The 12224-nt window shown below is 41.8% G+C and overlaps 1 protein-coding gene across 1 annotated transcript in view; it reads left to right on the top strand.

The window, feature by feature from the left end:
* Cntnap2 (contactin associated protein 2) overlaps positions 1–12224 on the top strand; it is a 2154251-nt gene that overhangs the window by 1649789 nt on the left and 492238 nt on the right. The window contains exon 15 of the mRNA XM_032907255.1: positions 2686–2842. Within this exon, the coding sequence (XP_032763146.1) occupies positions 2686–2842 (157 nt within the window). The remainder of the gene's footprint in view (positions 1–2685; positions 2843–12224) is intronic.

Here is a 12224-nt window from a genome sequence, read left to right as displayed (position 1 = left end):
ACTGTTCTTGAGGGAAACTAATGTAGTATCTCACTTGGTACCACAGAAGTATGTGCATTAGTCCACCATGGTAACTTATGATGTTGTTTAAATGTTGTGATCGCCAGGTTCATGGTTGAAGAATGTCGGGCTTCCCCACCTCTTTCTTCCAAGCACTGATAAGTATGTACTTAGCATCCTGAAAGGGTTGGTAGAGGTGGACTCTTACGATGGAGTTTCACCCCCAGACATAGGGATTTTAATAGATTTCCTCTTTGGCTTACTGGCTGGCATCATCTCCATTTATTACATCATTCTCAGTTTCTTCTAAGGCTTGTCTGTTCTCTTAGCATATCACCAAGATTTGTCCACATTCTTGCCTAATGCAAATGTTTCATCCTTTTCAAACTAGTGTCGTTGCAATGTAGAAACAATAAAATCGGAATAAAGACTGACAGAAAGAAAAGGCAGGCAGGAAACTGCATCGTATACAGACACACAGGCTGCATGCATCATTGCAATTGTGTCAGGACCTACAACAGTAAAATCCGAGAATCAAAGAGAATGTATGTCAGTGAAGCTAAGTAGAGAGGAAGCAGCGCCATTGCTAATCAATAAAGGTTTCAGTTAAACACGGTGAATGGGTTCTAGAGTATTTGCGGATAGCACTGTAGCTGTGATTAGCATGCTGTATCAAATACTTAGACAATTTGTTAAGAAGGGAGATTTCACAGTGAGTGCTCTCAGCACCATAAAATGAAAGAAAAAGACAACATGTTTAGCATCTTCTCAGTCTCCCCTCTGGTGCTTTCTGTCTCCAGGTTTTTCTTCCTACCATTCTCTTGAACTGGATTCATTTTCCTTGCACTTCTCGCAGCCTTCTGCGGAATTCCAGTGTGGTTTGAAATGCTGTTGTAGTCTTACAGATCCCTCCTGAATCTCTGCCTCTCCCAATATTTTCTGGCTTGCCCTGATGGTTCCCAAAACAAGACTTTCATCCCAGGAAATGCTCAGGAGACTGGATGTCTGCATCCAATTTCCTGGAAGATGTGTCAGACTCTTCATCTTTCAAAACTCCTTGAACTTCAAAACATTTTTCCTATTTCCTACCCAGATAGAACATACTGGTATTCTCTTAGTTACTGATTGTGAGTTCACAATGTCTTTTGCCATCCCACTCCCAAATCCCACTAGGTCAGCTACCCCAGACTCCTTCTGGTTTCTCTTTCTCCTCTCCTAGTATGCTATTAGTTATATTCTCCACTATTAAGAAGAAGTCACATCTGCCCTCCATAATTTCATCACCTGGAAACTCGTCTGTTATCTTACCGGAGATTTTTAAAGCCCAAATTGAACAGTAATGATTCCTTGCTCCAAATCTTTCAGTGGCCTCCCATTATTTCAGGATAAAGTTCAGGCTTCTTTAGCTGCAGGAAAGAAGCCTGGAAAAGCAAAAACTAGTCAGCATGAAACGATTTCTCATTTGGACAAAAACCTCATTTGCTGTCTAGCACTATCCTCTCCTGCTACACCCCCAAACTAATCTCCCCAGTCCTACTCTACACCACATCCATTCTTCTGCATACGTTTTGCATATGAAACTCACCTGTATGAATTTTAACATCCTGTTCCCTTTGTATATAGCATTCCTTTCCTCTCTTACCTCTTGGCCCACTGAGATCTTAGCCACTCAACCTACAAACACAGCTCAGAGAAAACATTCATCATAGCCTCCTTTTCCTCACACCCACTCCATATCCGTAGGACTCATTCATCTGTATCCCCAGCCTGCGTATCTTCTCCATTGTTCTAAAAAGCGTCTTGCAGAGTGTAACACATAATGGAAACACAGTGGGGTTTTGATAATGAGGCAAAAGGATGATAAGTGAATGGAAGAGAGAGGGAATGTGGATCCAGGATCTCCAACCAATCCCAACATCTGTCGGCATGGTACTCAGGTTCCTAATGTCACATGGGTAACACTTGCTTATCCTATGTGCTGACATCTTTTCTAATACATTGCATCATATCCAGATCAACTGTAATAGCTAATATAAGAAAAATGATACGTAAATAGTTGCTGTACACTATTACTGAGAGAATTACTATGAGAGGTCTGTGTGTATTTGGTGCAGGCACAAGGTTTTTTTTTTTTCCAAGTGTCTTTGATTCATAGCTGTTTGATTGCATGGATATAGAAGTCATAGACATAGAGAGCTGACTGCAGAGCATACAGTGAGTGTCCTATGATATGGTGTCAGACCTTTGATATGGTGCATTAATCTTTTAGGTAATAAAAGAAGGACTTGGCCTTTCTAGACCTAAGTTCTTCATGAATAAAATTGGAAGGTCAAACTTAGACATGACAAAACCCACTCTTAGTTCTAATCATCTCTTATCTCCATACTTGTGATCAGTTCACAGAAAAGCAAAATCATCTATGAAGTTCATTGTATGTTGCAGAATGATCTGTATGCCTTCAATGAAGACTGACACCATTTAGGATTCCAATTCACTGAATTCTACCTGAGACATTTTGTGTGACTTTTTAGTTAAAAATTCCTCTTGTTGAACGAATTCTACCTTAAAGATGGGTATGTGCCATTCAGTCTGTCAGAGACTGCTATAGGAAGAAGGAAACATGAGTGACAGTATAATGATACATTTCAGGCCCCTCTCTAAATGTACCTTTCTCCTTTCTTGCAGATGGAAGTCCTTATACCTGGTGGGTTGGCAAAGCCAATGAGAAGCACTACTACTGGGGAGGCTCAGAGCCTGGAATTCAGAAGTGTGCCTGCGGCATTGAGCGCAACTGCACAGACCCCAAGTACTACTGCAACTGTGATGCGGACTACAAGCAATGGTGAGTGCCCAGCCTCCCTGTGTCTGCAGGTCAAATGGATTAATAGAGGGGAAGTCTGGGAAAGTGCTAAAGTGAGAAGATAATAGGTGAGAAGTGTGGGGAGCTAATTCAGTGGACCAACGCCAGGGGCACCTTAACAATACAAACACAGAGCAAGGTCAGTGTGACAAGCAGGCTATGCACTCAGATGCTGCCTGACACATAATTGATGCGTTCATATTCCATTCTGAGAGGGAAATAATGAGTCATGTCAAGGCACCGATTTGCTTTATAACACGTGCCCTAAGATGATGGGGAGAACAGCGAGGGCAGAATGTAATGTGCAGATACTTGAGAGGGCAGAGGGCTTCCAGATCCCGGATGTTTACTTTAGTATACAACCCAGAAAAAAATGGGAAGGGAAAGGAAGGGAAAGGATCTTTTGTTCCTGTTGCCTACAAGTACTTGCCTGTCTCCTTTGCCATCATGCTCTGAATTGTTTATAACCCTGATACAAATCAGCCCAGGAAAGATCTATTTTGGGTTGTTTTCATCCCTCCCCTGGCTTTTGTCCTTCTTCACAGTGAGTGACTAAGACAGTGTCAGTCACAGATAAAGATAAAATCAGTAGTCCTTCTCTGGGAAGAGAAGAGAGGGATCTAGAAGTTTAGCTGGAAGAATAAAAACCAGAAGAAAAAGCCTAGCCCACCTCCTACAGGTCAGCGTCAGAGCCTCCTGTCTATCCCTGCTCTACATGGCTGCAGGCTTCTCCGGTAACCAAACCTAGGTTTCCCAAGTCCACCTGAAATCACTTCCTACAAGAATGATGTACAGGACAAATTCATTCTACCTGTCAGTTAATGACTAATTCTAAGAATACAAAATGGTAGGATTTTAAGACAGAAGGTCTATAGATTTTCCAACAGTAGTTTGACTTCCTTAAATAAATGGAAATATACATGCATGTGTATGTATGTAGGCACGTATACATGTGTGTGTATATGTATCCTATTTACTTCAGTGACTTATGATTTAGAATCTATGGGTGTTATTTGTGTAAAACATAAGTAGTTATCATTATGTTCTTATTTTTAAGATTAATTCTTTAAATATATGTGCCTGTGTGAATGTCTGCCACCCGTGTGTGGACCCTCTAGAGACCTTAAGCAGACAGCAGATCCTTTAGAGCTGGAGTTCCAGACCACCTAGTATGGGGGCTGGCATTTGAACCTGGGTCCTCTGCAAGAGCCACAATGCTCCAAACCACTGAGCAATCTCTCCAGTTCTGCATTATGTTTCTTTATGGTGTGTTGTGAAAAGAAAGGTCTAATAACTAATTTTCCATTGTGCTTAAAGAACACATCTATACACACACATGCTGCACAAAGAGTGGAAGCTGAAAGTGGGGAGGGCATAGGCACTCGGGTCAATCTTTTGCTCATTCCATCTGTCCATCAATGCATCATGTATTCAGGAAACACCACTTGAACACTCACTCGAAGGAATTCCACCAGGTACTGGGAATAAAACAGCAAGTGGCACCAACCGGAAGCTCTGCTCAGACTCATTTTCACTTTTCACAGGTCATGCCTGTGTCAGCCAGCAGGGCTAGAAGACCCTTTGATTCACTTGTCTCTTCTGCTCTGATTCCCTGGCCCTTCAGGAGGCCAGCATGGCACAGTCAGAATGCTGTTACCATCACCGCTGTTCAATTCTTCTTGCCCTACTTCATAGAACCACTGGAAAAGGCAGAGAGAGAAAAAAATCTAGGGCATGCCTCCTAGTCAACCTCTTTGTTTCTAGACATCATGCTGGGTGCAAAGGGACTGTTGACAATGAATTTTGTCCTTCATCCACAGGCAACTCACAAACCAGTTACAGGAAAAGGCATACACATGTGGTCACCAAGGCCCAGTCAGTGCTCTGAGGAGAATGTGAAGGACACAACTAGGTAGTGGGATTAACTTTAACACTAACTGAGGGAAGGAAGGGAGGAGTCAAGAATGTTCTTGGAGAAAGTGACATGCTCAATGGGAAGTAGGCTTTGCCTGGTCTGAGGTCTTGAAAGGAAAGCATAAATAAGCACAGCTTGTGTGGGAACTGTCAGTGAAGCAGTACTATGATGTGACTTGAGGTTAGCCATGCAGTCCTGTACAGACTGCCACGAGGGAGTGCTGAAGGACAGAAAGAATCAGTAATATGATGTCACAAACTCTTTCTGTTTGTTAGTTACTTGTCTATTGATGTGATACAACACCACGGCCAAGGAACCTTATAGAAGGAAGGGTTTCTTTGAGCTTAACATTGCAGAGGGGTAAGAATCCATCATCATCGTAACAGCAGGCAGGCATGGCAGCTGGAAGACTAAGCTAAGAGTTTACATCTTGAGCATCAAGCACATCACGAGGCAGCAAGAAGGAAATGTAAAAGCCAGCACACAGTGATGTACCTTTTTCAACAAGGCCACACTCCTAAGCTCCTTAAACAACGGCAGCAATCGGGGTCCAAGTATGCAAGTATCAGAGATGATAGAAGATGTTCTCATTCCCACCACCACAGTAGTAGAAAACCATCAAGAGTTTAAGGCATAGATTGGAGGGACCATTGAGAATGGCAGAATGTGTATGAGAGTCTCATGAGTCAGTAGCTACTGGGCCTGGAGTTTATGACCATAACAGAAGAAAAAGAGGTCCATAGAGGCCTGCTGTCTGGACCCCTTGCAAAGGAGTGGCAGCCATCTATAAGTGACCAAGAAGTCTAGGTAAAGGAAACAGATGCTGAGCTCAGCTTTGGGAATATTAAGTTGGAGACACTAATGATCAGAATTACCAATAGTGGGATTTTGGGGAAGAAATAGAGACTTTGGAGAAATGCTTTTGCCTCTTAAATCTTCCAAATAACATAACTGAATCCAGATCTCAAACAGAAAGCTTGGGTATGCTTGTCCCAACCTCTTTCACAGACTTCCTCAGACAAGCTGTAGATAAACTGATTTTAGATACTCAGAACCCCTGTCACTGCTGGAACCTTGTTCTCTCACAACTGAATAGCAACTAGAATATCCTTACGACTGCCTTGCTTCTGAAGAATTTCCTAATGCCGAATAACATAGGTACTGTATTATAAACAAGTTTAAAAATATAATTCCTTTCTAATAGCAACTATTAAAATGTTCTGTGATATAAGAAATAAGGATTTCAGGCTTGTCCCATTAATACACTAAACAAAGAATAACTGTGGGAATGCTTTAAATATTTAAAGTGAGTACAGGCGTTTCGGGAGGCTTCTTTCAAAATATTCAAGAACAGTAGAGAGAACTTAGCTTGAAGCTAGGCTATTTCACATCCAGATTCACCACTCTGAGTCAATAGTATACTAAAAACAAATCATGCAGTATACATATTGGACATTAAATAGAAAATAGGAAAGTAAAGATATAGTAGGTTGGGTAGTGTAAGATATACAGTCACTTGGCCTTCTCTGGATGGTGTGGGGTAGATGTGAAAATGCACATCTATGTTCAAGTGTGTATGCATATGTCCTGTGTATGTGATGTGTGTGCAGGTTACATGTGTGTAAGTCATGGTGTGCCTGTGTGTGTGTGCCTCTGTGTGTGTGTGTGTGTGTGTGTGTGTGTGTGTGTGTGTGTAGGGGTGCTCACATGCACACATATGAGTGGAGGACAGAGGACAGCCTTGGTTTTCATGTTGCTCAGAATAATAATCACCTTATTTTGAGATACCATCTCACATTGGCCTGGAGTTTGTCACTGTAGCTAGGCTGGCTGGCCAGATCTACCTCTCTGCCTGTTAAGATTATAATCATGCATCATCGCTCCCAGCTCTGGCTTTTTTGTCCTGAGCTCTGGGTATCAAACCCAGGTCTTTGAACTTGCAAAAGGCATTTTAATCATGTTACCAACTGCTCCATCCCCAGCCCATAGGAAATTCTTTTATGTGGCTTATGTTGCATTTCCCAGTGATTCTCATTGAATAATCAGAAATGAACCTAACCATGAAGTGATTCCTTCGTGCTCTTGCCTGGCTCTCCAGTAGGCCTCAAGTCAGATTCCCTTCCTCTCTCTGCAAGTGTCACAGACAGTAAGGAATTATTGAAGGGTGTTCTGTTTCAGTCCCCTCCCTGCACCCTCAGAAATGGCATGAGAAGTAGACTGTTCTGCAGAATGCACCCAGCCCTTGCTTCCCTTCGACTCCACTGGGAATGAACAAGAAAGGCTTTTTTTCGGGATTAAAACATTGCAGTCCATGGTTCATAAGGCCTGGGTTTAAGAATGAGCTCTGCGACATTGTCCGGGAGCCTGTTCCCTCCCAGAACAGGCAACAAAGTTGACTTTGGATGCCACGGCCTCCCTGACGAGGAGATGTGAGTGAAGAACAGTATCCAGGTGACCTCAGTGCCCTCCAGTGATTACTGCTGTTACTTCTGCTGAGAGATTCAGGGAAAGGAAAAACAAGTGTATACCTACAAGTACAACTCACGTGGGAAATCACTTTGACTGTGTTGTAAGGTAAGAATAATGCCCCGATGGCCTCTATTTCAGACTGCTTTCAGTCCAAAAAGGGAGTTATTTCTTCCCAGGGGCTATTTCAATAGCAAAGACTTGTTTCATCCACTGGACTGAGACTGAAATGAGTGCAAAGTTCTCCTCTGTCATTCCACACTCTGAGGACCAGCTTAGGACATTTAATTTTTAAAGCTGCTGTTGTTGTTGTTGTTGTTGTTGTTGTTGTTGTTGTTGTTGTTGTTGCTGCTGCTGCTGCTGCTGCTGCTGCTGCTGGCGTGTGTACGTGATTTATGTGTAATGATATGCAAAGGGGAACACACCAAGGTGGAGAACACTTTATAGAGTCTGTCTCTCTTCCCACCGTTATTTGGATTCAAAGGATTCAAGTCAGATCCTCAGATATATGTATCAAGCACCTGAACCATCTCACTGGACCCTGACTTAAGTTTTAGTATCAGCAAAATGGAATCTCATTATACTCTTCAAGCCTCATGAAAGTCACAAAGTGTGTTAATGAGTACATTCTTAAAATTATACTGGAATATTTTCTTTTTATTATGACTTAAATACCAGACTGGCCCCTGCTAAAATCATCACAAATATCTGAAACTGCAGTGCATAATTTAGGAATCAAAACAAACAAACCAACCGAACACCACAGACTGTAATGAGCAGAGAAAAGGCTAAAACCCCATTTCATGTTCCCAGGTTAGAGCTTTTCCATAACGTAGTGAAGATATTCCCATTGCTTTTATCTTTTAGACAATTTGTAAGGGCAGTGGCTTTAGCCAGTTATCGGAAAATTTTAAATTCAAAGTTTAAACCACAGACCACATGTTAAATGGCTAGACGCTAAAACTTAGATTGAACGTTTACTCTTATCCAGTAGAATTAAATGCATACAAATGGAGCTGAGATAAATGAGATCGTAGCTCAGAGCAGGACAGGTCTCACAACAAAGCCACCATGGCCAGAGAGTCCCATAACCATCCCCGTAATTGCCTGATTATCTATGCTGTGAGAAGTTTTGCACAGTTATTTCTGGAATTGGAAGTGATTTAACATTTATGATTTACTATTCACAGCAATAGTCAATATCCCCACCCACCATGCCAGAATCCTAATTAAGCGAGCATGGGTCTCAGCTAAGTAGCCACTGCTGGGTAATTCCTGGTCTCATGCAGCCTGGCACAATAAGCAGGATCATCACCTCTAAAATTACCCATTCTGAAATAGAATTATGGGTGAAGGAGCATCATGTGCTACTTGAGCACCCTTGTCTCATTCTGTGGCTCTTGTAGAATTTCTGCAGAATTGCATCCTGGCCAAGATGATTCAGGCATGGTGGGATGGAAGTGAAGTGAAAAACCATTAGACCAGTCTTTGTGTAACAATTAGCAAGCAGTTCCCACCCCCACATTAGGAAGGCTGATCAGATGCTAACCCCTTGGATCCTGTTCCGTTCTTTCTGAAGGAATCCGCTTGTTTATCAGGTTTTTGCTTTCTGGAAATAATCCATGTCTGGCTTTACCCAGACAGGAGTTGATCCAAGGGTCTCCCCCATGTTTCAAAGCCAGAAAATTGCTTTCCATTGTCCCAGCTTCCTAACCACCAACTAATTACTGAGTATCTTGAATATTTCAAAAAGTGTTCATTATACATTTTCATTGTTTATAAATGACTTCGTCTAATCCTTTTGCTGACATTTTCCTACAAAGTTTTCAGATGGCTTCTACATGAACTGAAATATTTATGAGTTTAGTTTCATTTATCTCATCGATCAGATAATGCTAGTGAAATCATCCATTGCTTGTCAGGAATGATTCCAGTGACTGAAATGTACTGTGTCATTTAAACCTCACAATTGTCCTGGGATAGAGGACAATCTTGTCAGTACATAGGTGAAAAAATAAAATCCCAGAGAGGTTAATTTACTAGGACGCACAGCTAAGAACTGATGGGAAGAGATTCAAACCAAGAGCAAATAACTCCACAGTCAGACTTAAATATTATACAACAGAGAGAGAGAGAGAGAGAGAGAGAGAGAGAGAGAGAGAGAGAGAGAGAGAGAGAGAGAGCAATAGAAGAGAGAGAGGGAGAAAATGAGGGAGAGATATCAGGATTTTTGCATTTTAAATTGTGGTTTAAATTATTTTATAAGTGATTTTAAATGTTAAGTAATATTAAGTATATTAATGTGTGTGGAATCATCATCTCTCATTCATGTTTGGAGATCCTCACATCAGATGAAACTGAAGCCCCATGCTATTAAAGAGTAACTTCCCAATGCCTCTGGTAACCACCATTCTATGTCCTGTTTCTTGACTTCAACCACTCTAAGTACCTCTCATGAGAAAAATTATAAACGATTTGTCTTCTGGGACTAGCTCCTTTTGCTTAGCATAGTGGTGCATCTCATAATGGGTACGAGAACTTCGTTTCTTTTCATAGCTGCGTCTAAGTCTCCACTGTTTAGATATGTGCTATCTTATTCATTAACCCAGCTGTGAACATCTGAGTTGTTCCTACATTTGAAGGACAGCACGTAGTCACAGTGAGCATGAGTGAACAACTGCTTTTTGTTTTATATACTTTCACACACCCATATACTCTTGATGTTTTAATCTTGTAACAAAAAAGAGTCTTCGGCTGAACCCTTGCTGATTACTCGGGGAGGGCAGTAATTTTAATCTTGAAAAATAAGAAAAAAGTTAATAAAGTCTAAAAAAAAAAAAAAAAAAAAATGTAAGTGAAGACATACATTTAATTAAAAAAATTTAAAAAGAAAAGAAAAAAAAAAAAAAGAGTCTTCGGTATTGATTGGTTAGAATGATGATCAGGGAGTTGTAAGAGCTCACACTGGCACTTTCTTGACCACAGAGTTGAAGTCCACTTTCTTGACCACAGAGTTGAAGTCGGTAGCACATGGTGGATGTGATAGAGATTTAAGAGGACCTAAAATCACCAGGGAGACAGACCTCTGGGCATATCTATGAGAGCTTCGGTTAACTGAGCTGAGAAGAGCCACCCTAAGTGTTCTTGCCACTACTCCATGGACTGAGGTCCTAGACCAAATAAAAGAGAAAAAGTGAGCTGAGCAGCAATAATACTCACTCTCTGCTTCCTGACTGTAGATGCAATGTAACTACCACCTCACACCCCTACTGCCATTTCCTTGCCATGTTGTACTGTACCCTCAAACTGAACCAATAGCAACCCTTCCATCCTTAAGTTGCCATTCTTTTAAAAATGTATATGGTTACGTGTATGTTTACGTGTATGTGCAACAGATACATACCTGATGCCTACAGAAGCCAAAAGAGGGTGTTGGATTACCATGGGTAATGGAAGAGCAGCAAGTGCTTTTAACTGCTTGACCATCTCTCTGGCTCATCTTAGGTTTCTTTTAGCAGACATTTTATACTAGCAATAGAAAAAATGACAAATACAATGGAGTAGAAAAAGAGATTTCAAGGAGAAGACACCTGTGGCAATGAAGGCCCTTACTCGGCTTACTAGAAAATTCTCAACACGCATCTGCTGTAATTGAAGTTACTCTGTACAAGAAGCTCATGTTAAGAGGCATCCATATACCAAGCATGTGTGTGTGTTTGTATGTACACACACATCCAGTTCCCTTGGGGTCTTCAGGAGCAACTTGCCCAACATCTTCTGCTCTGGCCTCTGGTACCCAGCCATGCTGATTCTGCTGCTCATAGTGCTTTGCAATGCCCTTATTCTGTTGTCCCTCCCCTGATCTCTCAGTCTATGGCCATCACAGATGCTCTTATAGATCAGATCAGGTTCTTTACTCATCCATTCTTCAATGGAAAACAGACCATGCCTCCTGCAAGATTGAAAACTGGAGACTAATGGAATTGACTTACTGGGAGAAGTGAGGAGCTGCTTCCTGAGATGGCCATACTTGAAGGTCACACAGCAAAGCAAATTCAAAGGTCTTGTCACTCTTCTGTGATGCTTGGTGTAGGTGTCAGTCTCACTGTGGAATCTCTGTTCATCCATGAGCAGTCCCACAGAAAGATAGACAGAAAATATCCCCGGCTCCCGCCAAAAGAAAAACTGTACCTTGTCTAATTGATGGTACCAACATTGGTTTCCTTTAGGAAGAAATTCTCAGCCTCTGCCACAGATAGCTGTCCCTCTCATCTGACCTAGAATAGGCCACCACTAGACTGTTACCCTGTTTATGATTTCATCTTTCATGTCAAAGTGTCAGCCTTGGGTAACATCTCTGCAGCCAGCATGCCCCAATGTGCGCATGACTAATGTGAGTCTGTTTTATTTCATGGCTTCTCCTTCTTAAGGGAGCAAAGTGTCCACAGATTCCATCTGCTCGTTGTTTAAGGAAAAACCTGGGTAAAAATGGAGCCCCATCTCTATAGATAAAGATGACTTCTCAGAGACAGGGCAATTTAAATAGAATTCATGGAGAAAAGAAGTGTCCTCTACTATCACTTCAACAAGGCTCTGCCATATTTATCTACATCATTATGCTAAAGACATAATGGGAATGTGAAACTTTGTATTCTGACCCCAGATTTTTTTGTTTGTTTGTTTTTTATTTTATGCCTGAGCTATTTATATATTTACATTTCAAATGTTATCCCCTTTCCTAATTTCCTGTCTGTACATACCCTATCCCATTCCCCCTCCCCTGCTTCTGTGAGGTTGTTCCCTGCCTCACCCCTTCCTGCCTCCTGCCCTGACATTCCCCTACACTGGGTCATTGAGCTTTGGCAGGACCAATGGCTTCTCCTTCCATTAGTGCCCAACAAGGCCATCCTCTGCTACATATGCAGCTGGAGCCATGGGTCTGTCCATGTGTGCTCTTTGGATGGTGGTTTAGTCCCTGGGAGC

Source organism: Rattus rattus, chromosome 6, assembly GCF_011064425.1.
Source record: "Rattus rattus isolate New Zealand chromosome 6, Rrattus_CSIRO_v1, whole genome shotgun sequence".
In the NCBI taxonomy this organism is placed as follows: Eukaryota; Metazoa; Chordata; class Mammalia; order Rodentia; family Muridae; genus Rattus; species Rattus rattus.
Note: the sequence above shows the minus strand (reverse complement) of the source record. Positions and strands in the feature narration are given on the sequence as shown.